Source organism: Trichoderma gamsii, assembly GCF_001481775.2.
Source record: "Trichoderma gamsii strain T6085 chromosome Unknown Scaffold_18.2, whole genome shotgun sequence".
Classification (NCBI taxonomy): Eukaryota; Fungi; Ascomycota; class Sordariomycetes; order Hypocreales; family Hypocreaceae; genus Trichoderma; species Trichoderma gamsii.
In genome coordinates, this window is record NW_020171355.1 from 136,353 (window position 1) to 164,288 (window position 27,936).

Genomic DNA, 27,936 nt, shown 5'->3' on the forward strand with positions numbered 1-27,936 from the left:
TTACATGACCACATGCTAAAAGCAGGTGAGAAAGCTACAGAGTTTCTTTTCAGACTTTTCTTAGCGCTACGGTCAGATGAGGATAGAATTGGAGGGGAAATGAAACCTAAGAGGAGGTTGAGCATGAATAAAGAGCACGAATGTGGTTGATAGGCCGGGAATTAGCGCACGAGGATCGAGACTAGGTCAATAAGAGCAGCTCAGCGGGAAAGGGGCCGCAGCTAACTAGTTTGAAGCTTTCAGCGAACTTTAATGGCACTGAGGTTGAGGGCATTTATGAAGCAAGATTCGTTGATGGACTTGGCGGCGAATTAATAAGGCAGGTCGGAATGCAATGCAACACCACCAGCCGTCTCTAGAGCAAAATACTGTGTGCGAAGTGCAAAATAGAGGCAAAGCTAGAACTCTTCGTATACCGAATGTTACTTATTCTTCGCACAAACAGACAAGTAGGTATTTGCGCACACTGGGCAGCTGAAACATGGGAACAACCATGTAATTTCAGGGGACAGGAATTTAAAGTATGTACCTCATGCGCTCAAGCTGCTGACCCTCTAGCGTAAGAAAATGCGCATGTGGCGAAGATGAGTTTCGCACTGTCTTGTCATTCTGGCTTACTTGCCTCATGGCACATGGCCCAAGTCACCATGCCTTTTACAGTCATGAGCACAATGGATGAATTCGTAAGGACTGATAAACTGGTTCCAGGGCAGTCAAAAAAATGTACATTATTCAGACCCATTCGTTGTATATGTTTAGCTTTACAGCGTAGAAAAGCTTTGCTTTATAGCCCGTACAAAATGACTGAGAACGGCCAACTGGCCTAGTTACTTTTGCAGGCTTCGCGAAGCAAAGTGGTATCGCATACAGCGCTGGGTATATATTCTTTATTCATGATGAATACCATTGCTTCTATTTGCGCTGTTTAGAAAGGAAGAAATGAGAAACAGTGCTAGTGCATCGTGATCTAAATTACCACCAGATACTTTGAACGCTCGCTTCCCAAGTGCAGGTCGTATTCAACGTATTTAATAAGTGAGAGGCTGCGGTGATCTGGCCCGTCTTATTTCTCGCAGTGATCTCTCACCAATCCTAGGAATGTTGCCCAAGGCCGCTGCATTCAGCCGAATAGTTTCTTTAGCTTGATCCACCCGATATATGAGCCTATGGCTCCTATTAGGACTTGTCATGAACAGCTTCAGCTTTGGCCCAGCGGAAAAGCCTTGGAGAACTTGTCTGATTAGCGTTTGAAACAAAATGAGAACTCGGTCCATCCTCTCCCCATGACCGTAAAAGTCGGACTCAAAATCCGAAATGCTGTCTATAAGTACGTAGATAATCGTGTCTGGCTGTATCTGCCAAAACAGTCTTTCAAAAAAGAAACAGAGTGCCTCAGTGTTGCTTGCCGCTACAGCGTCGTACAAACTTTGATCGACAAAATCGAGCGACAGGTTATATGACTTTGGGTATAGAAGCAGCTGGCTGATGATGCTGCGTAAGAGACCCTTCGGCCCTGAATTCTCTTGCTGGGGGTCAATGTGATGGCCGCAGAAGAATTGCAGCACAATACCAGCCTCAGCCCGAATAAGACTTGATGCAAAAGAAGCGGTAAAGTATGACATGGGAGATGTTCTTCCTACGCTTTCCCCGCGGCTGCAGCCATCAACAAGCACCAGGCTGGGCCAGTCTGATGATAGCCATTCTTTGAATTGGCGCTTTTGCCTCAATAATGTAGCATATCCCAGTGCCTCGTCACTCATCAAACTTTCTTTGCGGAGGATACGATCCGCATCACCTATTGGATCAGGCGTTTGCAGTAAGTTGATGATGTCGCTCTCGGTTAGGGCTTGCGCATATTGAACGACAGGCTGGGGTGGTGGACTGGGAGAGATAATATTTGGGGGCAGCGCGAAAAGTTCTATGCAGCATCCAGTCAGCCAGTCTCGTTTGTTTCACGAAAATAATATGACAACTTACGTCGTTGAACGATGGAATCAGCTATAAACTGGTACAAGGCGCTCTGCAGTTGCTCATGAATCGTTGCAGGCAGCGCGTCAACCAGTCTTTGTAGTCCCGCCTCAAACTGTTTCCTCTCTTCTCCTTCTTTAGTTATCTGCCTTTTAGTCTGTGCCAGCTGGTCGCCCATTTGATCGGCCGCATCGATCATCTGAGAGCGGAACAGGTCCACCTGAGAAGATAGCTTGTCATGGCCTTCACTAGTTTCTTGTTGCAGGTCTATTACTCTGGCTCTGATATCATGAGCCGTCTTGCGAGTAGCTTCCGCTGCTATTCGTCCTTGCTGAGCCGATGTCTTCGTCTCTTGCCATACCTGTCGGTCTAAGTGGGCCGTAGCTTCGTAGACCGTTTGCTTTGCTTTACTAATCCTTTTGGAGATTTCGCCTATCTTTGCAGCCTCTACTTCAGGTATCTGCTTAACAACCCTTTTGAAAACTGTTATCTGTTGTCAGAGCCAACTGTTTCACTGCAATTTGATGCTTGGAATAAGGGGCCTCTTACCATTTCCCTCTTTATAAGTTCGATTCAAGATTATCATGAGTTCTGAAAGACAGTCCACCATAATCCCATAGAAGTCCCAAACCAGGTTCTTCAGTCTTATCTCTTTGCTGTAGACGTCGCATATCTGATAGACGCTAGCCAAGACCCCAGGAGCGTCTTCGAGTTCTTGCAAAATATTACCCACATTAGAAAGCCTTTTTCGGTATGACTACAGGCATGTTACTAACATTTTTCATCAATATCCGCATACAAGTAAACTCACCTGAAAAACAAACACCAACCCTGTTTTAAGAACACTAAGACCATTCTCATCGGGGATAGCTTCAGAAAGGCGTTCCAAGATGCCTATTGCTATGTCACCTTTTCGGATCCATCCTCTAAATCGATTATCTTCAGCCTTTTTCTCATATGTCTTTTTCGCTTCTCCAATGCAGTCGAAAACATCTCTCCAGCTGACGTTTTGGGGTATGGCTGTTGAATCGCCAGCTTGAAGAGAATTGATGGCGGTCGACAAGTCCTCTAGTTTCCTGCAGACGAATTAGAAAAAAAGGAGTTGCGACATGCGGAGAGAGGAGGTGAGAAAAAGAAATTATAACAAATTACCGGTTAATAGGAACTCTCCATTCTGCACGCTGACTACTGTATTCTGTTGGTGAGGCTAAACCCTGGTGAACAGCCGCACCCTCGGTTTGGCTCCAGTCTTTCATTACTTGAATCTCACGTCCATCGCTCATAATCTCCCGCATCCCCTGCCCCACCTCTAATAGTCGCCGAAAAGTCATGATGAGTTGCGCGTTTGTTATCTTTTCAAGAGAGAGAGTAGTAGTTCAGCGTCTATATCTTTATGCTGTATGGTTTTGAACTTCAACCGGACTGTTATCAACTTCTTAACAGCGCGTAAGAGTGAAGCTGAAACCTTGCAGGATTGACAACCTTGCTTACAACCTGTACCCCGCTTGGATGCCTCGCCTATTCCCAAAAGGACAGAGATCACAAATGACGAGAAGAAATGTGGGTTGATTATTATTGATAGGCTGCATTAGTCGCCCTTTGAGGCGGCTTTTAACCAGTATTTGGAATCGGTTCCGCGTAGGATCAGGTTCCTACGCGGCAGTATCGATTTGTTTCACTGGATAATGCCTCTCTTCGCCCCCATCGAGGTTGTGATTATTCCAAGTTGTGACTCGCCCATGCATGAGCCTATGCCCAAGTAAGCGCAGTTGCTTATGGTAAATTAATCAGCATCGTCGTGGCAAGGGTGCTTCAGCTGTATGTGTTTTCTAAGTCCACCTATTAAGACAAAACGTCCCCTCTTCTGATGGGTATAGTATATCCATTTCAGCCGCATTTGTAACTACCTATTTTTCTTCAATCGTCACCAAAAAGAGACAACAATGGCAGCAGATGCTGGGATAACCAGCCAGAATGGCGAGATGAGTACCGCCAAAGAGACTACAATCTCAACTCCGTCTCTTGCAGATGAGGCGAGGGACGAGTCGGTTCCAGAACGAAGCGAAGAGACGGTGAAAAGTGCTTCGAATGACGAAAACGCCGATTCATCAAAAATTGCAGAAGCCAAGCAAGAGGACAACAAGAAGGATGGGTCCAATAAAGACGACTCTAAGAAGGACGAGTCCAAGGAGAATGAGCTAAAAAAGGATGAGCCTAAGGACAAGAAGAATGAATCCGCCCCAGCGCAAACAGAGAAGCCCGCACCGGCTCCCGCACCCACCACCATCGCATCAACAAGCAAGAAAGAGAAGCCAAAGCCAAAACCCATGCAGGCATTTTCGCGCGTTATCCCGAAAACGCGAGAATGTTTCACTTGGGATGAATTCAAGAATCATCGAACCGAAGACCACAACTACGCCATCGAGACACTTGTGGCTGGCGATTCGCTGAAAGCAGAAATCGAGGAGTCGGAACTTCTTTATGAAGGTCTCGACGATTTTCAGTTCATGGGCGGGTGGGGAGGCGGCTTCCGAAGAGGTTTTGGTCGACGGAACCCTCAACACAAGACGGTCATTGACGACGGAGACGAAGTTTGGCTTCAGCGAGTGCGAATTAACTCTAGGGCTGTGATGATGTATCTTGGACGCCAAAGTCCGGCAGGAAAGAAATGGAATGGGCGACCGCACATCTTTCGTCGACCTTTCCGTTACCTGATCCATTTTCATGACCAAATGAAAGAGGCCCTAGCTGAGCTTGAAGAATCGGCTTCAAGCGCTGACTCAAAGTCTGCCGACTCGGCGCAAGTCCAGGATTCAAGTACAGATAAGGGCAAAGATAAATCGGATTCTGATTCTCTCGGGATAGAGTCTCTCTTCACCCATTCCGATACCTTGGCTGAGATGAGACTATATATCAAGTTCGTTGATGAAATGATCATTCCGGAATATCAGCGCTTCCAAGATCCTGATATCAACACTGCACCTACAAAGATCAGATGGGACCTCCTATGGTATCTCTTCAAACCTGGAGACCTAGTCTATGTACCCAATCTCAATAGCGGTGTCCGAGCTCGAGTCCCCATGGGTTGGGACGGCGTGTTTCAACGCCTCCAAGCTGGATTCGGCGACGGTGGAATGGACTCAGGGCCATCGACCAACCACAATACCAGAGGATCTCATACTGACCAGATGGTATGGAGGATATATCGAGCTCCCTTCAAGCAGTCGGTCATTGATGGCTGCAACTGTGAATCTTGCCTCAAGATGGACTCAACCTGGTCAATATCGTGCTACCACATTGACTATGATGGTCAGAATTACAGTGCAGTAGGAAGAACTATCGAGATTCCCTCATTCGAAGGGGAGCGTGAGATCACACAGCTGCCCTGTTACCCTATGAGATACGTCAAACAGCGAGATGAGATAATGGAGAGAGGCCGACAATACGGCAGCAAATTTATCGAACATATTGATCCTGCAAAGAGATACAGCTTCTACCGCGGTTGGACACTCATTAAAACACCTCTCGGCCAGCCTATCGAAGACAAAAATGGAAGAGTCATGACTAGTCCTGAACATATCGAAAGTGAGATTCTCGTCGACTTCGAAGAGGCCTTCAATACAGATCCATCCTGGAAGCCCGACATCCTGGCAGTCGACGCGCTGACCTACAGGGTTGTCATATCAGTTGACAATGAGAGCCCGCTGCAAGAGTGGCATGATGAGAAGCGCACCAACCTCAAGGATGCCTGGGAGGACAAAGTGATTACCGAAGACGGCGTCGACATAATCCAGATGAATGACTTTATCGAAACGGATTTGCTGCTAAGGAAAAAGAAAGACAACGAAAATGAGCTTGAGATTGGAGAACTTGAAGGCGACAACCTTGCTCTACTGCCTAGACGACTCTTTGCGTATGCCCTTTGGGAGCGCAGATTCGTACAGGTTGACATTCGAGACGTTTCGTTCCCCGAGCTCAAAGACAAGGACAGAGCCTTTGATAGCCTCCAGATCCCCGACGAACACAAGACTTTGATGCAATCGCTAGTTTACTCTCATTTCAAAAAGAGAGTCACCGAAGGCACTGTTGAGATTGCAACCCAGGATCTCATTCGCGGAAAAGGTAAGGGAATTATTATTTGTTTATGCAAAATACCTCATATGCTAATGCTACCACCACTCAGGCAAAGGAATCGTAATTCTGCTCTTTGGTGTGCCCGGTGTTGGTAAAACAGCTACTGCTGAATCTATAGCCCAGAAGTTCGAGAAGCCTTTGTTTCCAATCACTTGCGGAGATCTTGGCTTCACGCCTGAGAGCGTGGAAAGATCTTTGAGTGAGATATTTCGTCTGGCTCATCTGTGGGACTGCGTCCTCCTCCTAGACGAAGCGGACGTCTTTATCACACAGAGAGACAGGAAGGATTTGGAAAGAAATGCTCTGGTGTCTGGTAAGTACCTATTCATAATATCCATCTATTTCCCGAGATGTTACAGTGCCTCGCAAGTAATTTCGGGCCACCTACTTGCACGATCAGTGGTATTAGCGGCTCGAAATTACCTACGCTCCACTATAATTCAGTTGCATGTATAATCCGTCAGCGCTAACCTTCTACCTCAACCATCTTAGTGTTTTTGCGGATGCTCGAATATTACAACGGCATTCTGTTCCTTACCACAAACAGACCTGGCGTTCTTGATGAAGCAGTCAAATCTCGAGTACATTTGAATCTTCACTACAATTTCCTCACTGAGGACCAGGTGGTTGCCATTTTCAAACTCAACATTCTGCGACTTAAAGAAATCGAAGACCAGGCTGCTAAGGCTCCCGGACACACCAAACTTTTCATCGATGAGACCGATATCATTAATTTTGCCAGTGAACACTGGAGAAACCACACAGATGGTATTGGGCGATGGAATGGGCGACAGATTCGTAATGCTTTCCTCATCGCCGCATCATTGGCGCATTATGAGGGTGACATGGGGAAGAGACCAGAGGGCCTACAGAAACAACTCACTTCAAAACACTTCAAGAAGGTGGAAGAAACTACCAGACGGTATGATGAATATCGAGTCGCTTGTCTTGGAGACACCGACAGCTACCTTGCTCACGATCGGTATGAGAGAGATGATGAGTGGCATCCTCATGCACGAGGCGCTCCCAATGCCTATATGGCTAATGTCCAGCCTCAAGGCCCTGGCTTTTTGCCTCGGGCTGGGAGTTACCCGTGGCAGAGACCTGTACAAGCGCCCGTAAACATGAATCCAAGCTCGGTGCAAAGACAAGGAGCTGGAGGATGGTCGAATAACACGGAAGCGCGTCCCCCTCCTGCCCCTGCCTCTGGATATCAACCACCTATGCAACCATCTCACGGACAGCCCCCGCAGCAACAATTCTCACAACAGCCGGGACATATGCCAGGCAAAGGGCCCGGAAGTTCAAATAGCCCGAATTACATTACTCAAGGTCCCTACCCTTCTCCTCCAGTAGGGCATAATGAGTCACAGGGCTACGATATGGGAGGCAATTCACAGATGAAGCCTAGAGGAGAGCCGAGGATGGATGAATGGAATGGCGGCGGCCAGCAGCAGCAGCATTGGCAGCAGAATCAGAATGGGTTCAATTCATATTAAGCGGGCGATATGCATTCATTGATACCAACGTATACGGAGAGTATTAGTCTCATACATGAAATAATTGAAGTCTATAATAAAAAATAAATATTGATCCACCACCCCAGTTCTATTATTCAGCTATCAATAACATCCATAGGTTACTACTACCGCTGCTACTACTGCTACTACTGCTACTACTGCTACTACTGCTACTACTGCTACTACTGCTACTACTGCTACTACTGCTACTACTGCTACTACCGCTACTACTGCTACTGCTGCTGCTGCTGCTGGGGCTACTGCTGCTGGGGCTACTGCTGCTGGGGCTACTGCTGCTGGGGCTACTGCTGCTGGGTTACTACTACTACTTTAGGTGTATCAGGTAAATCCATCAGTTTTGTATGTATACTAACTGTCTTATTGAGCTATAGCTGGACTGTTGGACAAAAGTGTTGGATCATTTCTCCCGAGATACAACATCTTGTACACGCTCCTGAGATAAACAGGATTATACGGCTGATCAAACATTTATACACTGTCACAAGACCATAAATGGTATGCGTGCAAAAAGAAAATGCTTGTATTGACAAGTTCATGAAAGAATCTACACTTGCGAAAATATAATGTACATCAAAATCTGTATCCGCTCTATGGCCATTGTTCATTCTCATGGCGACCCGTGTCGTAGTTCAGCCGCCATATTCCAATAGGTATCCAAACCATTTTCCATACTACTAAATCGAAAAGAAAATCATCGCTTATTTCTTCTGAGCCCAACCAACCTGGGTGTTGCCGCTGTCGAAGACGACATAGGCAGCCTTGAGGGCAATATCACCAAAGATGGCGAAGGGAAGGCCACCAGAGGACTGAATACCTCCAAAGCACTCGCTGCCGCTGGCCTGGCCGTAGTTGATCAGGCTACCGGGGACGGTGATCTTGCCGTCTCCAACAGTGAAGGTGAAGTCGGGGAGAGTGGTGCTGCAGTCAAAGACATATCCACCCTGCTGCTGGTCCTCGCGAGCACCCTGGACGTTCTGGTAGTAGGCGCTGACGAGGTCGTCGCTGGCAAGGAGAAGAGTGGTGCCAGTGTCAGCAATGGCAGAGAAGGATCCGCCAATGTCGCTGCTGGTGCTGAACTGCCAGAAGCCCTGGCTGTTGTCGACGGGGGCGTAGAGTACGTTGGAAGCGTCCGATGGGATGGCACCAAAGATGTAGCTGCCGGGAGTCTCGTGGCGGAGATCGGCGACGAAGAGGGGAGCGTCGAGGCTTCCGGAGATGCTGTCGAACCAGGTCTTCTGCTGGGTGGGCTTGACGGTGTTGATGGAGCTGAAAGCGAGACCAAGGAGGCCGTCGTTGTTACCCTGGGCGAACTGGGCGGAGACTTGCTGGGCTGACTCAACGGCTTGAGACTTGACGGTCAGGCTGCCAACGGTGACAACATCGGTGTAGACATCGCCAGAGGAGGAGGATTGATCTCCGTAGGTAATGGACCAGCTAGCACCATCCAGCTTCTGGGCAGAGGTGCTCTTAGACGGGTTGTAGATGCTGTGGCCCTGAGAAGAGCTAGTATCGGTTTCGCTGGAGAAGACCCAGAGGTCGGAGCTGCCGGTGTCGAAGTCCAGGTTGAGAGTCTGGGCAGGAGTACCAATCTGAACAGGCACGAGATACTCAAGATCACCGCTGTCTGGCGTAGCAGTAACGTTTCCGCTGCTTCGCTTGATGAGATGAGCAGACTTGAGAGTTTCGATGGCCTCGAGGAGGGTGTCAGTAACTGGGACGCCGAACTTGGCGTAAGCACGAGCCAGAGCGAGAGCACCGTTTCTACTAGTGAAGCCGGTGTTGGCGGCTCTCTTGATCTCGAAAGAGCCAGGCTGGGGAGCCATGTAAGGAATGGCACTTCCTGCTGCCATAGAGGCAGACAGGAAAGTGACGAGGAAAGTGCCAAAGCTAGTGGTGGGCTGCATCTTGAAGTCTGCTTGAAGAATGGATGAAGAAGAAAAAATATCTTTTGGGGGGAGAAAGTAGTTATATAGAATGAAATGAAAGTGGATCTATGGCAGCTCTCGAGATGCTGATGATGGCAGACGAGTTGTAATTTCTCCTTAGGCGAGATTGTCAAGCCTTATTTATCCTTTTTTTTTAACTTCCCCTAAAGATCGACGTCAGTCACTGCAGCCAAGAAACACCACGATAATGCCGACGCAAGATATCGTAAAAGTCCTTTTGATCGGGAAACCAGTACGAGAGTAGAAGGTCAGAATGCCTGAGACGACATAAGGTTAGGATGATAGACGTCTGACACCGCTCTCCCCAGACCTCACGATGCAGCAATGCCTCATCGAGCAGCCCAATTGGGCAGCTGGTTGAAATGCCATTGGAGAACTTTTGCGAGTCAGTTCGGAAAGTCTCCTTGATGCTGCTAACAGCAAGTGTAGTCAGGCACGGAGATCGTGGAGACAGTGGAGGCAACCAATGGTAGCACGAATGATACCTTGAATGCCAGACTGAGAGCACGCAAGCGCGTTTTACTCAAAGAGATCTATTGTGATAAGCTGCAACCTCGGGCCATATCAACCAATCCTAGCTGTACCTTCGGGTCCGAAGAGTTAAGCATAGTTTGAATTGACACAGAGACTCGTAGAAAGGAGTCTAGTTTACGCGCCAGAATGGGCCTTCTGGAAATAGCAGTACTCTTAGGATCCGGAAACTCATGCTCCATTCAGAAGGTTGAGCTGTTTGTCATACCGGAGATCCTCATACGATGTTCAGGGCACATGCTAAGAAGATGAAACTACTTGGTGAGGCCTTTTGACGATCTGCTATAAACATCGCCAAGAAGGGACTTGCAGCCGGACGATCTCGGTGGGTCGCCCCGCCGGCGATGGCCAACGAAAACACAGCCTTCCTTTTCTTTGGGCGTTTCAGCCAACTCAGCTTGTGATTAATATTCTTCGATTGGAGGAGCTGGAGATAAGAGGACCACCCATATCCCCTGGGGCGTGAATGCGCATGATAGAGCTGTCAAATCAATGCTGACTGCCGCGGTACGAGAAGGTGCATCGGAGACGGCCTCAACTTCCTTGAAATGCCATCACTGGGACTTTCCGATATAGACAAGGATCAGCCGCAGCCCCTGTTTAGTGCTGAAATGACAGGACGAAGCACAGGTACCTTTGTCGCCATCGCCATAGGCAGACAAGCACGAGCGCGAATCTGAAAATGAGCACAAAAGAAAACAAGGGAAACAGAGGTAGGGAGCGCAGGAAGCGCAAAGAAAAGATTTCCCGCCGTCAAAACGCCGTCAAAAAGACCGACGCGCTCTTTAGCGTGTTGGCTACCTAGGACCTATCGTTGGGAAAGGTGGGGATTTCTCGAAAGCAAAGTCTAAGGATGAAGAATGTTCTAGCCATTGGATATGACTGGGCCTCACATGTTATAAACGGATCATTCCCGAGCCAATAAGATACCGAGACAGCTGCGGCAGATCGTCGTTTGTTTACAACAAAAGAGAGTGTGCTACTCTCTCATTGTTTATTGGCTTCGGTGCTTTTCGGACAAGCACCGGCGTGGATAACTGCTGATTGATCGATATAACCTCAACGATAAAGGAGGTGCGGGTGGCAGTTAATATATGTATACTGCTGCATAACGATAAGAATAAAAATAAGAATAGTCAGCCAAGCCGGAGAAATTAATGCCAAGTCTTTAGCGAACATGGGAAGAGGTGTGACATACTCTACCGCTGCCACTACCGCTACCTCGGGATTACGGCCGGGTAATCTGGGGATTTGTAGCTTTGTTATAGATTTGTGAAATCTGGCTGTCTTGATACAAATGAACAATCTCAATGTATTTAAATTTTATACCTTTGTCGTTTCCTAAGGTGCTCTAAATGCAGATCAAATAATCTCGGCCAGCTCCAGTGTATTGCTGATCTTCACAATCTACGGGTGACGAAACGGCCCCGTTTATATCCCTTTACAAATCCACCAAACCCCAGTTCTCCGCTCTATGAGTCCCCTGTGGTCTGATGATGCTAAGCAAGACACTCGCAAATACTCGATCTGGCTGCTTTTAGAGTAGAATGTGGACAAGTTGATTGAGTAATAGGGCTAAAAGCACCTTTCATAGTTTTGACTCAGCTTGTAGCCGATATCGCTCGCGGGATTGCAGGGCTGGCAAACCATAATTGGCAGCTATTGAATTGCTCCGTAAATTGACAGTAATCTTGGACAATGTGAAGATAGCAATTCTAAATACTTCTTCAACCGCCCGTTAGCTAAAGTTTAATAATACTCATTAAATCTAGCTTCTCTCATGAAGACTAAATCGTGAAGCGGTCTCTTGTTTTTACCCATGGGCGTTTGTTTTTGTTTCCCAATAAATGTAGGGTAGCTACATGCTACGAGTAAAAGTTCGAGCTTACTGCGATCACCTAAACATCGGTGTTCAATTGAAGTAGTGGGCTTATGTAGTGGGCTTGAAATTTCGCATTTTGAGCTAGAATTTATTGATGGATTGTCTCGACTAGATTACTCAGTAATTTTACCTTAATTAAGCATTTTGCGGGTTGATGGAGAGATTAGGAGAGCTTGAGATCCTGATATGGAGAAGTCGGGGAGAGTTAAAATTGCTGTGAAGTTTCTGGGTTTGTTGACAACTTAAACGGAGAGTGAAAACAATGCAAAAATGATGTCATTTTCTAGTCTGGTCTCAGCTAGTCTGGTCTCAGCGGGATGAGCAGTCATTATTCATAAAATCATAAGGCGAAACTATATCATATTCGCAAGATGTCGCAATCAATATTTGCTCTTCCGCTGTTTATATATAGCTCATCAATCTCATCCGAGGCTTCATTTTCTTTTCTGGCATCGGCGCTGCAGCGAATAAAACAAGTAATGGTACACTTAGGAAAAAAGAAGAAAAAAAGTGTTTCATGCCGTGGCCTAGGTGCTTACTCGACAAAATGCAGTTTGAGATTGACTCCCTCGCCGGGCGAGTTGATCAAAGTTAAACCGTGGCTAACTGGGCCAGCTTGTGATCCATCGATGCTGTCAATGCGCTGCATCAATCGGACTACAACGTAGCCCAACTCTGTCAGTGCAAACTGCTGGCCGATGCAGATTCTTGGTCCTCCGTTGAACGGGAGATATTCCCAGCCTGGTCGTCGCGCTTCCCATCTCTCGGGCTTGAAATATTCAGCATCAGGGCCCCACAGATCTTTTCGACGATGCATGAGGTAAACCTAGGTGATGTTGTTAGATAGAAAGAACTTGGCTATGATATATGGGATATTTCGCTTACGGAGTAGGCGACGTCTTGACCCTTGGTCACAAAGATTGGTGATTGTCCGTCTTTACCACCTCCAACAGGCAGTGTTGTGTCAACTTGGGCGGTTCGAACATTCATGGGGACTGCAGGATAGAGGCGTAGGATCTCATTCAGACACCATTGAAGATACTGGCAGCTCTTCATCTTTTCGAATGTAATTTCCCTGGGGTTGGAGTATGTTCCAAATTCGTCCAGGATGATGGTTCTCAGACGTTGGTAAATGTGTGAGTATCGAGGGTCGGCCATGGTATAAAAGAAAAACCCTAGTGTTGAAGCAGTAGTATCTCGGCCGGCAAGCAAAATGTTGAGAAGTTCGGATCGCAGCTCCTCAGGGTCTTGGGTATCCTTGGCCAGTGCTTTGAGGAAAACGTATCTTCCTTCATCCGTAGACCATTTTTCGCTGGCGCCTTCAGCAAGAGCTTTCTGAACAAAGTAGTCGACGAAATCGTGCACACTCTTGACCATTCGCTTAAACTCGGAGGTATGAGAGTATTTATAGTGTGGCCCTAGTCGCGCTCCAATGGCAAGAGTATATTGTGCTTTATCAAAGGCATATGCGAAACCGACGTCGTCATCAGAATTAGGTTGGTGATCCTCGAGTTGGCTGTTCACACTCTCCCCGAAGAGGAACTCAGTTGCGGAATCGAGCGTGAGCCTGAAAAACAGAGGCTGGAGGTCCACCAGACTTGTCCAGCCATCCGGCCCAACATGGCGATCGAGTACTGTCATGAAAGCCCTGACATGGTCTTCTTCCAGACTGAGGTCGCTCACTTGGCCGCGATTGAATTGTGGACGTAGCAAGGCTCTAGAATGCTCCCAGTACTTGCCGTTTGAGGCGAACTTGCAAATGAAAGCAGTTAGCACACATGTATTGAATCCTTTGGGGAAATTACGCCGCAGAACTCACAATTCCATGTCCAAGCAATGGCTCGAAGTTATCCGTTCGATTTATACCCAAGCCGAAATCCTTGAATTTGAGCGCTAGAATCGTTTGGATATTCCGAGGTTCTATCGTTACCAAAGTTTCCCGGAAGAAGGGTGATTGAAAGCGAAAGGTGCCCATCGTGCGGCCGTATTTAGTTGCTTCCCGGTCGAATTTTTCCTGCATATAGGTAGGAAACTGCTTTTGACGGCTCGCCTTGACGCCTTTTACCAATTCTGATATACCAGTCGGGTCAAACGTTGACATCCATGGCGGCGACTCGCATCCGAGCTCCCTGGCTCGAGCTCTATAATAGAGTATCTCGCGGATTTGGTTGAAGACGTAGACAACCGCTAGGGCCGCGGCCACAATGCCCGCCGCAAGAGTCAAATGCATGTTGGCGATGACACTCACAATGTATGAGGAAATGTGCAACGAAAAGAAAAGGGGAATGAGTCAAAACAATAACTTTTGCGAGAAATAAAAGATAAAACCTCGCACCCTCGGCTAATCTAGCTCTTTAGCTTGTGTCCTATGTAGTGGTCATTGAGCGGCTATATACGGGGAACGAAAGCTTGACACCATAGTTTGACACAAACGCCAATCATGAAAACAAACAGGAGAGACGGATCAACCCAATGGCCTGGACGGGCTCTCGTCCTTGATCCGGTCCCGTTTCTGTAGCAAATTGTGTCGTTTGTGACTCTCCACCCGCTAGTTTTAGACAGTGTCAAAGGGCGGCTGGTTACATGGTGCCATACCAAGCCGCTCTAGTTTCTTCTGCAAGGGTTAGTGAAAAACCAAATTGCAAAGATAGAGCACCGGTAGCATGATGTCGTTTGTGCCTCACCGTAACCTGCTACAGCTGTCGGATAACTGCATGATCGTGTCTCAAGGGAACGGAATTCGGGCTATTTAGGCCCGCCGCTGAGTCTCGTCTCTTTCCCCTTCTGTCTCGCCTCTGGGCTTGGATGATGCCAACAACGTTGCGTATGCTAGTGCGATCTTCACATGCCGGGGAAGATGATCGGTTGGCTAATTCTTAACTGGCCATAGTTGATGCGGGGGAGGCTCGGACGGGCGGGCGTGACGAACCCGCGGAAGCCGTACAAAAACATGCTGTGCAGGCATTGCTGCTGTACGAGGTGGTATTTCGCGTTGTTGCGTGTGCCGTATAAGGCACTTACGTATGCGTGTATGTATGTCTCAGCTCTGCAGGGGGTTGGTGAAAGCCGAGGTCCATCAAAGCATCGCGTGAGTTTAAGAGTGCTTGTGTTTGTTAGGCCGCTGTTGTTTGATGTTTGAGCAACTGACGCTATGACGCTTTATATCGACGATGTCATGAACGGCTTAAAAATAAGATGCTGAGTGGCTTGAAGGATTTGGGAGCAGCCGCAGTGGAACATGGGGAGTAGCATTTGGTACGTATATGTCTTGGATTATGCCCTCGATCTCTAAGCGACACTTCGATCACCGGCTCCGCCCTTCTTTGCATATAACGCAGTGATCGCATGAACCAGCATATAAAGCCAAGATCCATCAATCTGATGACACGCGCAAAACGGTCGTTACCCCGGGACGCGCATATCAAATCTGCGCATTGAGCCTAGCCAATTGCGAAAAGTTTTTCATAGCGCTTACTGCCTGCCTTTCGCTTGCTCTATATAGGCTCGGAGAATATGGGCTCGGGGAGGCTGTAAGCCAAGCCCTGGTTAAAGGATAGCGAAAATGGCAAGATTTGAGACTACATTTTCGTACCCTGTCATCTAGGCTACAATATGGCATATGTAATGCAATGTCGAAATGTGATACTTCTTCGTAGGTTGATGCGCAGCTAATCACACAACCTCTTAGGACAAGCCAACATAGGTACGAGGGGAAATTACTCTCTCGGAATGTTCTGTTTTCGTCCGATTGGCCGCCCAGCCTCTTGTTGACCAAGACTCCTTCTACTAATAATGAATAGCTAATATTATCTATTATCTCGATGGTTTCAAGAAGCTACAACCGAAATTTAAAAGAAAAAAATAACTTTGATAATTAAGATAAAGATAGAACTCATTTGACTGTTCCATGCTTCTGCGCTCCTTCCTTCCCCGCCTCGTTGGTGGCTCCACCTCGGGTCGCTCCTCGCCGTGTGCTCCCACATGGCTTCACTGGAAGCTTTTCTAAAATACCTGTAGGACGGAAGAAACTGTAAAGGAGAGTAGCGTAATAGCGAGTGCCATACTGTGGCAAATGAAGCATTTGCAATTTTGGAATATTGTTCAAGCTAGTTCAATAATGCAGAGTGATGAGAACAATCTCGAATTAGGTCTCATCTGCCTCTTAAGAGGCTGCTTAGCGGCATGTGTCGTTCCGAGTATCTTCCCGAGTTTCGCCAAGAATATCTCCGGATATGTGCAAGGAATCAACTTCAATTGTCCACTAGGTTTTGAGGCTCATCGCTGATGTTATCGACGAAGTCTATTTCGAATTTTTTCTCTACAACAGCATGCTATAGAAAAGAGTCGTGTAGGTGAAAACAAGATGACGGCGGTCAGCAAAGATGATGAGCCATCGGCTCTGGCAATTCGCCGGGTTACACATGACAAAATCGTCCTCTTCGGAGACTCTCTGACAGAGCTCAGCAGTAACATCCACACACTTTCATTCGCTCTCACGCCTGCGCTACAGCATTACTATTTTCGCAAACTTGCCGTTGTCGCGAGGGGATATGGCGGCTACAGCTCTATGCATTTGAAGCATGTGCTGCTGCCGACATTGCGTGCTGAAACAGCAGCCGGAGAGACAATCAAGCTACTGGTGGTAGAGATTGGCACAAACGACGCAGCAGAGCGCGATATACAAGCTGTGCCCTTGGAAGAATACAGCAAAAATCTCCAGTGGATTGTGGAACAAGCCGGAAAGGCCGGTGTCGAGAGAATTATATTGGTAGGCCCTGGAGCGGTGGATGAGAACATGCTTGAACCTCCTGTATACAACCGAACAATGAGAAATGTAGCATACTCGGAGGCTGCGAAAGCAGTTGCAAAACGCTGTGGTGTACCATTTATCGACATGTGGCACGCATTTTTGTCACACGTGGGATGGAAAGAAGGGCAGCCAGTGCCAGGCATATTTGGTACAAGCCAGACTGTACTGAAAGATGTATTAGACGACGGGGTTCATCTCACTGGCAACGGCTACAGAATATGGTACGATGAGCTGCTGGCAGTGATTGAAACCGAGTTTCCAGAACTAAAATCCGAAGCGCTGCCAACGGTACTGCCACATATATTCGATGTTGATAGAGATAATTTGCCCAGGACTTTATGGCAAGAGGTTAGAGTTAGAGAGTGAAGAATTACTTGTTATTTTCTAAGACTCTGAGCAACTTGCAGAAGTAGCTATGCTGTCGGACGAGGCAAATTGCATGACTATAGATGTCTAATGCAGTCATACTTCGCTTGGTAGTAAGATATCTAACAGACCCTTTCTTGAAGAGTTACCCTCATTTCAGAGCGCAACATTCTAAAGCAGAAAAAGCAATTAAGGAAAACGCACAAATGCAACTCTTCCTAGATATAACTCATTCATACCCTTTCATCAAAGATTCACTTCCTCCGTACGCCTCGTGCCGCATCAGCAATCTTGGCTTCTGCGTTCTCGAACAAGCCTGGGGGGATCTGATCCGGGTCGATGATTTCTTTCATTGCATGAGACAAAATGCGCAGAAAGCTGATATAGGACGCAAAGTCGCCTGTTCCAGTGTAAAGCATGCGGAAGCATACTTGGATGGCAGTGGTAATAGGCCAGACAAAGAACCGACTCAACTGTCGAAACGTAACTGCTCTACTGCCCGTCAGCTGCAGGCCTACCTGGACAGTTCTAACAATGTCGGTCACAGCAAAAGCGCATTTGGAGTTTGCGTCTGTAGCAAGATTCTCCGGCAGCTGATCCTTCTCGACCCTGAAAAGCGCTGTCTCGTGTAGATTGATCTTGATACTGTCCAAATTCATTCGCAGCCCTACGGCAAGCGGATCATTGCCGCTGTTGCCATTCATATGCGGCGCTAGCAGAGTTGCTCGACAATGCTCGACGGCGTTGTCAATAGCATAGTGTGTCTCCCAGAATCCCTGTGACATTTCATTATAGGAAGACTCAACGTGTCTAAAGTAGCGCTGGTAGAGAGAAATCATTAGGGTATTGGCAGCGAATGATGATAGTAAAACAGTCTCTGTCAAGTCAAACACTTGATCCAGCCTCGGCATCTTTTCGTCCAAGAAGTCTGGATACTCGCTGGAGCTGGGGAGTGGGATATTGATCTGGGCGATATCGTCAGCCTGAATAAGCACAGTTATAAGGCCCGTCTGGTACTCACGACTCCAGTAAACGTTGGACTAATGCTTGACCTGAGGCTGGCAAACGAGTCAAGAATAAATAGACTCCAGAAAACTCGTCGCCTCTCTTCTTGCTCTGCCAGACTGATGGAATGATTGGGCTCTTTGCTAAACCCCCATCGAGCAGATCCGAGTTTACTTTTCACGCTGTCTAAACCCAAAATTTGAACCAGCTTAATTGCACGGCCTAGTGTCAGATAGGCTCGCGCAAAATTTGGCTGATTCAGTTCATAGAGCGTTAATATCACATAAGCTTCTAGAAAGCTAATATTTCCCAATGAATCGCCGCTCTCTTGTCTTTCGCAAAGGTCGATAAGATTGCGAGCCTGTTCATGATAAAAGCTTGCATAGTCTTGCAGTTCTGGTACAGAAGATGCTGCCAAGGCTCCCATGGCATAAGACAAAGCCTGCAATTCACTGGTGGGATATGGCAGCGATATTTCATGCTCAAAACGACTTCGGTTGATGATGGGGATTATGGGATGGAAAACCTCAAAGTATCGTTCGTAGCTGCCTTGTTCAGCTTCAGATCATTATTGAACAACATAGCTCATACTCACAATTTCTGTAGCATTTTGTTTAAGCCAGTGGGCACAGGCTCACTAGCCGGCGATGGGATATTAAAAATCGCAGGCTTAAACTCAAAAGGCTGGTTATCCAGTATGTTCTGAGCCATCATAATATCCGCAAAGTTGGAAGATGTCAATTCGTTGGTTGATAAGTATGCCGGAGCCTCAGTAGCTGATATTGCTGGTGCAGTGGCGTCTGATTCTTGAAAGACATGTATGGGATATATAGGAGCGGGGACAGAGTTCCAATGCGATTGGGCCTCTGCTTGGGGAGAGATTTCATGAGGTGGCAAGGGTGTTATTAATAGTCCAGTGCTATCAACTTCTCTCCATGCCACTGGAAACTGCGGTTGATTTTGCTGCATCAAGTGCGTAGAAGCTAGTTGTACCTCCGCCTGTTCTTGAGAGAGACATTAGCCATCAGTGGACCTTATGTGATGTGTTCCCAACTATTGCCGCTATCCAACTGATACTCACTAAGTCTGTTATTCAATGTCTCAAGAAATCTTGACATGCCAATTCTGGAGTTTGTCGGTTTCGCTCGACCTGAATAGTGGCATGCTGCCCCCATCTTGATACATCTGTTGCATGGATCCAGTGTGTCGCATCTGACTTTGCGAGCTCGACATGCATCGCAAGCGCGCCTTCTTAGAGACGAGCTTATTCTCCGCGTTGATACCGGTGTGGGCTGCAATGTCGCTTCATCTACAGCTGCGCGATTAACATCTTCTTCGCTGGCAGCCATGGATATGACGGCTGGCCTGTGGGGAACCTCGTGTGCCGCCGCACTCATTGCTGGACCTTCTAATACTGAACTGTCAATTTTGTCACCCCAATTGCGCCAAATGCAGCATATAACAGACGTAAATATGTAGAAAAACTGCTAACTTCTGGCGCGCGGCCTACTGTCAAGTGAAATTCCTTGGTCGTGTATATGAGAAGTGCTTGTTTGTTTGGCTTCGCTGCCGTCAGCGGGAGGACAAGCTTATGGCCGGGTCGCCCCAAACGGGTTACTTAAACCCTCCATTTCTGCTAGCGAAGGACGCAAAATACTCAAGTCGCCTTCGCGGCAGTTTACCTAAGATGTCATAACGTTATTGTTCAGACAAAACTAAATTTGCATGCCTATGTTCGGAATCAACTGAGGGTCTCGAAGGCTCGGTTCAGATGTAAGCTGGCTCACGAAATCGCATTTTGTCCGTTCGCAGAGAGAACAAGTAGGTATTAGCACGCGCAGCCAGATCTCGCTACCGTCTCCAATCACCTGGCGGGGTATCCAAGTATCATGTAGATGGCAGTCAGAGTGTCGGCATCTTTGAGAAAGAACGTTTCACATATCTTTTGTTGAAACCAAGAAATGCTATTCGAATGTCAATATAAATCGCGCTGAGATACTTGGAATGGCTATTTCCTTCTTTGAGAGCGAAAGCCGGTAGATTGCCACCATCTCGACTGTAGCTGTCCATTTTCACCTGCATTAATAGTGCTCGAGTTAGGACTGATAGGGTTTCGGTGAATGAAACCCAAGATTGAGAACTGCTCTGACGTATCTAAAGAAAAGAAAGAAAGCCATTGCAAGAGGAGAAAGTATGGAATTTTTTCCGCTATTTACCTTCCCTGGTAGAGGGACGTAGGCGGCTTGTAGGACGAGACTAATTTTTCAGACTCTGGGATTGCTATGGCCTCTTGGACGCCAAGTCAACAAACGTCAAGTTGTATGATAGAAAAGTAGTCGCCGGGGTTTTTTTTTTAAAATCCGGGACAATGTCCGTTTCTTATCACCATTTCATCGGCGTCAAGAACAACTTTTAGAAAGTATACGCGCATTGTAGCCTCGAAATCTACGTACCTGCTCTTACTGCACCAATCAGCAAAGCTTCCAGTGAAGCCATGTGGAAGCTCGCGGCGAGGAGCGGCCCGAAGTGGAGCCCACTACCAGCGAGGCGGGAAGGGAAGGAGCGCAGAAGCAACGGTCGAATGTATCTGCGTGTGAGTAATTGGTAAGCCTATTGTTATCCTAATTATCGGGAAAAAAAAAGGATTAGGATATGCGGCTATGGCTAGTTGAATCATTGAGATGTAGCAATACTTATTTACTGTTGGCGGATCTGCCTGGCTTCCATTGCCAGACATTCTCTGAGCCCGCCTTTCAGCAGCTTTGAGAATTCCTGATATCGTTTCTAGCTAAGCAGGAATCAACCCTTATGGGCATGTTTGGAACATATACTTTCCACTTTTTCTTCTACGTGCGTTCTGTATTTTCACTCTCAAGATTGATTCAGCGCATTTGGCAAAATTTTATTCTTTCTCAAGTAAAGAAGGGTTTAATACATTATCTCCGATTCTATTCCTCCAGCGGTTCCTGGCTCGGACCCCGCCTTGGCCGTGCCCCACAACTGGCCGCTCAGGCAGGTGAAAGAGCACATGAAAAGGATCAGTGATGGTGATGTTAATTAACGATATAGAGAACTTTAGAGCAGTGCAAAACATTCATATAATGAGCCAAGGAATCTCCAAGTCATCGCAGAGAGTTTTTATACTCGTCCTCATCAATTCAAGTCAAAGAAATAAAAATAGTCTATTGGCTCAATTCTCTTATCTAACGCCTTTAGCAGCACAATCAGGGTAAACCCCAGACCTTTCGCCAAGAATCTATCCGTCAGAATGCCTGGTACTATCAGCTTTTTAAAACAGTCTTTCCCTGGAGCTCCCAGTTTTACGGAAAAGGATGTACCTGACTTACAAGGAAAAGTCTGCAGCGCCCATATAGAGTATTCTGAAGGCTATATAGTGCTAACGTTTATCTTTAGAATATTATTGTCACTGGCTCCAATACTGGCCTCGGCAAAGAAATCGCCCAAATTGCCTACTCTAAGAATGCCAAGGTCTATATGATGGCACGGAGTGAGGAAAAGACCAGCAAAGCCATCGACAGCATCAAGTCGGCCGTCCCAAGCTCAAAGGGTGAGCTCATCTTCTTGAAGCTTGATCTCTCCGACATCCCCAGTGCCAAGGCTGCCGCCGAGGAATTTCGACGCCGAGAGCAGAATCTCCATCTGCTTTTCAATAATGCTGGCGTCGGATATCCAGAAAAGGGTAGTAAATCGAAACAGGGCTACGAGCTCCAGTTGGGCGTCAACTGTCTTGGAACTTTTACCTTTACAAAAGCCCTAACACCTGCCCTTATTTCAGCCGCCAAAACTGCGCCAGCCAATTCTGTTCGTGTTCTCTGGGTTTCTTCTTCAGCGGCTGAGGCTGTTTCGACCAAAAATTACGTTGAAAACCTGTCTCATGTGGAAAAGATGGGAGCTTTTGAGCAGTACTGTGTCAGCAAGCTGGGAAATTACTGGCACGCGGCTGAGTTTGCTGCCCGTTACAAGGACGATGGAATAGTTTCCATTCCGTTGAACCCCGGAAATCTTGATTCAGATTTTTGGCGCACTCAAGGTGCCCTAATGACATGCATTTTGAGAAGGACACTTTTGTATCCTCCTCTTTATGGTGCTTATACAAATCTTTTTGCGGCTTTCTCTCCTCAAATTACCATTGAAAAATCAGGCACTTTTGGTAAGGCACTCTTCTATGTATATATAGACATGCGCAAACAGCTGATTGAAATTTGTAGTTGCGCCGTGGGGCAAATTCTGGAACGTCTCCAGGGAGATGATTGACGGCACCAGACCAGAGTCTCAAGGAGGTACCGGTATTGCGGCCAGCTTTTGGGGATGGACCGAGGCTCAGATTGAGCGCTATACCAGCTGAGAGTTTTGCATGCTTGCAATCATTACTGTTCCATTTTTTATGTCCTGGTCTATCTGTGGGATTTCCACCGCGAACAAGCGAATACTAGTGATTTAATTAATTCTCTCTTATAATTGAATCTAGAATATTATGACGAATGCGACCCCACCATCTCACTTATCGCTATGGAGGGGCAGCCATGACCCTTTCTTCACCCCTCAATTCAGCTACCGTCGCTCATAAGCAACAAAGCATCAGATCCTTTCATCGTCAGAACACAATCCCCGTTATTGGACTACACACAAAGAGGTCTCAGATAACAACAGAGTCGTAATAATGCTCATTCAAGAATCCCACGTCGACGTGGAGACGTCTGTCAATGGGCAGAATGGCTCGATGAGTACGTTCGCTGCAATTCTCCTCAATACGACAAGCCTAACAACCACAACAGGAATCTTCCTTTTCCACCCAACTATTCCTGGGTATCCTCAAGCGTCCGTCATCTCCCTTTACTTGAACAAGTCATGCAACAAAACAGGTCTAAACGTACTACAGCAAATTCCCTGGCGTCTGTCTCTTCAGTGAAATCTACCAAGGTCTAGCGCTCTCCTCTCGCTTTCCCTCAATCGTGTTAGGAACTGACAAAGGTTTTCATCTAGTCACTGGCCCTGTCGCGCGTTTCGCCCGTCAGATCGCTGGTCATGGGTACATCGTCGCTGCGCCATCTTCATACCATGACTTCATTGGACCCGAGCCCTTGAAGTACGATGTAGAGGATACGGATAGGGGCAACCGCTTCAAGATCGAAAAGGTCCTCCAGCTCTCACTTACAGTCTTCGCAATCGATGCATCACTGACACAAGCTGAGAACAGACGCTCGAGTCCTACGATGAGGACTCTCGCAGGACCGTCGACTACCTCCTTACCCTGCCCACCTGCTCTGGCCGCATCGGCTCCACGGGTATGTGTCTAGGCGGCCATCTCGCCGTCCGCGCCTCGGTAAGATCACATCCAGCATCCCCATGGACTCTCATCGCATCCTGACAATGACCAACCCAGCTCGACCCCCGCATCACCGCCTGCGTCTCCTACTTTGCAACAGACATCCACACCTCCTCCCTGGGCTCCCCAGCCTCCACCGCCGACCCGACCATCTCCCTCTTCGCCTCCCTCACCCACGCCGAGTGCGCCATGATATTCGGCGTCAAGGACACCCACGTCCCCGCCGAGGGCCGCGATCTCATCCGCAAGGCCATGCGCGACGCGGACGTCGTTGCCAGCTTCCACGAGTTCGCCTGGGCGCAGCACGCCTTCATCCGAGATGAGCTCAGCAAGGGCAGGTATGACCCCGCCGTGACAAAGGTCTGCTTCGAAATTCTGCTGGAGCTGTTCACCAGAGTGCTTAAGACGGATTTGGGGGCGCCGATGGGGAAGGCACCAGAGCCAGAGCATGATTGTTGATCCAGGTTATTGTATCAGCAATGGACGCGAGGAACTTGGTTGCAACAACTTGACAGATTGCCATGAATACTAATGTATGTCTATCCTTTGGTCGCCTTATCCTGGTGATCCAAACGGCGGAGTGGCGCTTCCGTCTGCAATGTCCTTATCGCACCGGAATCCCCTTTCAATGTCATAACGTCAATCTGATGGAATTATGGTCCATTCTTTTTCCACATTCTAAAGTCTTACAAGAACAAGCAAAGCAGTTTGCATCAGCGTCTGACTGAGGACGCGTGCCGTGAGGCCTCACGCCGTCCATTAGCGCTTGCCGGCGGTCGGGTCAAGCCATCTCTGGCTCTTAGGATGTCAGCATATTTGCATTACTTATCAATAAAGCGGTATTCATGCTAGGTCATGAATTCTCTTATACTAGGGTGCTCTTCTTGCGGACAATCTTTTCTCAATAGCCACCACCCCGTAATTTTAGGTGGCTGGTTTCCTGCAAATGGGCACTTTTTGATCTCTTCATTGCCTTGTCCTTCACCCTCCAACGTCCAATCCAGCTCGACGACTTGATCCTCTTGGCCTCCCCTCAATTCCTCCTCCAGTGCTCTCTCCATGTTGGCTTTGATTTCTCCCCACGTCGTCATGCTCAACATCGTCCTGCTCCCTTCGGCCACGCCTGGGGTCACCAAGACATCTGGAGTAGCATTTCCTGCCGCTGCCCCGTTGTGTACTGCGATCCGAATGCCCAATCCCGCACCTGCCCACGGTATATCTGTTGTCTCTGGCAAATGTACCAACTCGGCGTGATACTTGGTCACTCCGTAGGGCTCTCGTCCCCATGTAACGCCTCCTTTGTGGCGCACGCGAGGGAGGATATAGTGGATGGTTTCTAGTGCGGGTAATTGCAGACAAAGCCCTCTCACCACGCTGCGATAGTGTAAACGGACATCTTCGTCACCTGGGGTAGTCTGTCGGGGCACGTCTTTAAACCAAGCTCTCCACTCCATCCCGACGTGCAAGACTTGATCCCCTCCGCGAATCTGAGTCTTTCCGCCGCTGGAGCGTAGCATGTGCCGCTGATTGCGGTCGAAATACAAAATGTCACGCTTTGGACTAAACCACGGCCCTGCGCCAGCGTGAGCGAGAAAGAAGCCTCCCTTCTGAAGCGCCACTGTACGTGACTCGGAGCATATGCGGAGCGCAAGTGGCGGAGGATGTAATATGTGGAAATTAAGAGGCCTCTCCTGGTCTAATGTTAATGTGCCCTTGACGTGGAAGATCCGCGATGGAGGAAGAGTAGCCTCCCAGATAAGAGCGCGAATCTCAGAGGGTAGACCAGAAAAGTTGAATGTCTCTTCGGCCATGATGCCTTGGCTGTCGAGTGAATTGGGTATTGGATAATACTACTGGATCGATTACCTGATATTTGCTTCGAGGCGGCACCTTAAATACATGAAGTATTCAGGGCGCGTACACACGCTAAAAAAATGCGGCTTCTGGTTAGGCAGCCAGTTTTCGAGCAGCTATTTTGGTTGGTTCATGGCCGCCATGATGAAACGCGTTGACGCTGCGTAAGGCAGCCGAATAAACATGAAATCTACATGTAGAGAGGGCATATTACGTGCAAATGGAGAACCTATCGCAGGTAGCCATCATCCTGTAACCATAGTAGCTGAACTAAGCGATATTGTTGATTGTAAGTGACTGTCTGAACTTTGTAAGCCTTGGCCCACCAACCCAGCCTTTGTAGCAGTGCTGCGGTTTCTTTCAAGCTCAGGACAGTGCCTTTGCTCTGACGTAGGCGAGAAGGATCTGAGATCCACAACTTCCAAATTTAGCAGCAAAAGCAGCTACATAGCAACTACTATCGCTCTACGATACTCCCATTGGAATCACTGCAATCCAGGATTCTACTCTCTCTCTTACTAATAGGCTATACCGTGTAATTAGGCGGAATACTGGATAGCGTGACAGTATAGAGACCCACCACACATGGTAGCTGCGGGAGCTTGGATTCTTACTTTTTCAAGACTTACTAGAACCGGCGTGTTTAATTGTGCGAGAAATGTGATTTTTTGCTACAAGCTATAAATTTGCACAGCTCTATGACAATGGCTATCTCTCATGATCATTTGGCTCCCAAGAGCCATTTAAACGAGAGTCCGAAGCATCCGGTTGGCCATATCGTCTCAAAAGCGAAGCTTTTCATAATTGCTCTGGCAGCCACATCAGTCTTCGTTCTCGCCGTCATCTGGCCAAATTCACTTCCCAGATTTCCTCTTGAATATTCCGCTGATAGACAATTTTTCTATAAAAACGGAGTGTGTGAACCTCTCACAACTGATGTACAAAACATCACTCTCTACCAAGATGTGCCCTTGGCGCCCTCAATACTCCCACCTTCACACGCGGCATCGGATGGAGAGGCGATCATTGAGCTGTTTCAAAATCTCAGCAGGACAACAACCTGGAGAAGCATTGCAAATATCAGCTTCGAGGGAGATACTTTTGAGCCCGAAGGCCTTGTTCGCCTCGGTCCAGATCGCTTCGTAGTGAGCAGCGGAGAGTACACCGAGTTGACAAAAAAATATCCCCATCCCATCAATGGAACAGATCGGACGCCAGGGAAAGGATTTGCCCATCTGATGGTATATAATGGGAAGGGAGAGCGTATTGCTGATGCCACTATTACCAATGAAGGTGCGACAGAATATCACAATGGTGGAATCGATTATGATGGGCACTCGATTTGGGGCACGACCTCGCAGTATCGACCAAACAGCGCGGCATATGTGTACAAAGCCGACCCATTCAGCTTGAAACCCAAGACTATTCTGCGCCACAGCGATCATCTGGGTGGTGTTGTTCACGATACCGTCAGCAACAGCCTCACAACGCTTAATTGGGGAAGCCGAGATGCGTCTACTTGGGCTCTCAACCAGATAGCACCAGATGACTGCTCTATACAGAAACCACAGTTATTGGTACGGAACCCTAGCTATTTTGTAGACTACCAAGACTGCAAATGGTTGGGCCGAAGCCAATTTTACGATGGCGCGAGTGTGATGCTTTGTTCTGGTGTAGCTGCATTGGACGAACATTATCACCTTGGTGGCATTGCGCTGGTAGACGCTGAGACAATGAGCCCATTGGCCGAAGTACCGATAACGCTTCAAAGCGCTCTTGGAGTAAGAATGACGCAGAATCCTGTGGATATTTCTGTGGAAGACGGGAAATTGAGGTTTTACTGGCTTCCAGATCAAAGGAACAGTACGCTGTATGTTTATGAAGCTGAATGAGGGGCTCATGTTTTTTAAAAGTTATGATGCAGAATATGATAGAATCAGACGTTAATGTAATAGATGAACTTGGGCGGAAATATTTAACGTATTCGTTTTCGAGTGTTCAGAAGAGTTGGACTCAATATGAGTCAAGTACGGCTGTGAAATAAATACGGCGCCAACATACGGCAATTTCACTGGAATCTTCCCAGATCAGACCTGCAAGACATGGATTATCTGATACGTCAACGATTTCTTTAAAGAGTTCCAACTATAGCATGAATAATTATTTGCTAGCTCGCCTGATGGTAGTTTATCTGGTATGCGTTCTTTCTGGCCTCTGTAAAACTCTCGGGGGCTTTTCTGATAAAGTCATAAAGCATGCTTTACAAACCGGACATGTATCATGCCTCTTGAGATACCATTTCGCCAAGCACAGAGAGTGAAAGACGTGCGAACATGGCAGCGGGCGAATCGTATCGTCGTCTTGTAATGTTTCCAAGCATATTACACTGAACAGTCGTTAGCGCGTTATCCTAGAGTGTAAATATTCAGACATACCAAGAAACAAAAGTGGCTCCTTGTGCGAACGGATTGTCTGCGTTTTCGACATCTTCTTTCCAGCTTTTATATGTTTTGCTCGGCACCATTTGATTCAATCGTTCAATTCTGCTGGCA

At 47.6% G+C, this 27,936-nt stretch overlaps 10 protein-coding genes across 10 annotated transcripts; 5 read left to right on the forward strand and 5 right to left on the reverse strand.

Moving 5' to 3' along the window:
• Positions 1-1,028: 1,028 nt before the first annotated feature.
• On the reverse strand, positions 1,029-3,299 carry TGAM01_v205650 (hypothetical protein; the record flags this gene model as incomplete). The annotated part of the gene is made up of 5 exons (XM_024549678.1): positions 1,029-1,918; positions 1,978-2,451; positions 2,518-2,725; positions 2,780-3,044; positions 3,121-3,299. 5 exons carry the CDS (start codon positions 3,297-3,299, stop codon positions 1,029-1,031), a joined length of 2,016 nt encoding a protein of 671 aa, XP_024405536.1.
• A 612-nt stretch (positions 3,300-3,911) lies between these two features.
• Positions 3,912-7,601, forward strand: TGAM01_v205651 (hypothetical protein; the record flags this gene model as incomplete). Its single annotated transcript, XM_018801041.1, has 3 exons — positions 3,912-6,090; positions 6,152-6,415; positions 6,595-7,601. The coding sequence occupies 3 exons, from the start codon at positions 3,912-3,914 to the stop codon at positions 7,599-7,601; spliced, it is 3,450 nt and encodes a 1,149-aa protein (XP_018665873.1).
• Positions 7,602-8,341: 740 nt separating this feature from the next.
• TGAM01_v205652 (endothiapepsin precursor) lies at positions 8,342-9,547 on the reverse strand (the record flags this gene model as incomplete). The annotated part of the gene is made up of 1 exon (XM_018801040.1): positions 8,342-9,547. The coding sequence occupies one exon, from the start codon at positions 9,545-9,547 to the stop codon at positions 8,342-8,344; it is 1,206 nt and encodes a 401-aa protein (XP_018665872.1).
• Positions 9,548-12,537: 2,990 nt separating this feature from the next.
• Positions 12,538-14,232, reverse strand: TGAM01_v205653 (cytochrome P450 CYP4/CYP19/CYP26 subfamilies; the record flags this gene model as incomplete). The annotated part of the gene is made up of 3 exons (XM_018801039.1): positions 12,538-12,828; positions 12,888-13,754; positions 13,822-14,232. 3 exons carry the CDS (start codon positions 14,230-14,232, stop codon positions 12,538-12,540), a joined length of 1,569 nt encoding a protein of 522 aa, XP_018665871.1.
• Positions 14,233-16,365: 2,133 nt separating this feature from the next.
• TGAM01_v205655 (hypothetical protein) lies at positions 16,366-17,178 on the forward strand (the record flags this gene model as incomplete). The annotated part of the gene is made up of 1 exon (XM_018801038.1): positions 16,366-17,178. The coding sequence occupies one exon, from the start codon at positions 16,366-16,368 to the stop codon at positions 17,176-17,178; it is 813 nt and encodes a 270-aa protein (XP_018665870.1).
• Positions 17,179-17,432: 254 nt separating this feature from the next.
• Positions 17,433-19,580, reverse strand: TGAM01_v205654 (fungal specific transcription factor domain-containing protein; the record flags this gene model as incomplete). Its single annotated transcript, XM_024549679.1, has 4 exons — positions 17,433-18,143; positions 18,200-18,728; positions 18,779-19,187; positions 19,265-19,580. The coding sequence occupies 4 exons, from the start codon at positions 19,578-19,580 to the stop codon at positions 17,433-17,435; spliced, it is 1,965 nt and encodes a 654-aa protein (XP_024405537.1).
• Positions 19,581-21,678: 2,098 nt separating this feature from the next.
• TGAM01_v205656 (hypothetical protein) lies at positions 21,679-22,549 on the forward strand (the record flags this gene model as incomplete). Its single annotated transcript, XM_018801036.2, has 2 exons — positions 21,679-22,354; positions 22,413-22,549. The coding sequence occupies 2 exons, from the start codon at positions 21,679-21,681 to the stop codon at positions 22,547-22,549; spliced, it is 813 nt and encodes a 270-aa protein (XP_018665868.2).
• Positions 22,550-22,864: 315 nt separating this feature from the next.
• TGAM01_v205657 (carboxymethylenebutenolidase) lies at positions 22,865-23,989 on the forward strand (the record flags this gene model as incomplete). Its single annotated transcript, XM_018801035.1, has 5 exons — positions 22,865-22,928; positions 22,980-23,022; positions 23,084-23,339; positions 23,402-23,527; positions 23,588-23,989. The coding sequence occupies 5 exons, from the start codon at positions 22,865-22,867 to the stop codon at positions 23,987-23,989; spliced, it is 891 nt and encodes a 296-aa protein (XP_018665867.1).
• A 389-nt stretch (positions 23,990-24,378) lies between these two features.
• TGAM01_v205658 (hypothetical protein) lies at positions 24,379-25,341 on the reverse strand (the record flags this gene model as incomplete). The annotated part of the gene is made up of 1 exon (XM_018801034.1): positions 24,379-25,341. One exon carries the CDS (start codon positions 25,339-25,341, stop codon positions 24,379-24,381), a length of 963 nt encoding a protein of 320 aa, XP_018665866.1.
• Positions 25,342-26,088: 747 nt separating this feature from the next.
• Positions 26,089-27,276, forward strand: TGAM01_v205659 (hypothetical protein; the record flags this gene model as incomplete). The annotated part of the gene is made up of 1 exon (XM_018801033.1): positions 26,089-27,276. One exon carries the CDS (start codon positions 26,089-26,091, stop codon positions 27,274-27,276), a length of 1,188 nt encoding a protein of 395 aa, XP_018665865.1.
• Positions 27,277-27,936: the final 660 nt, after the last annotated feature.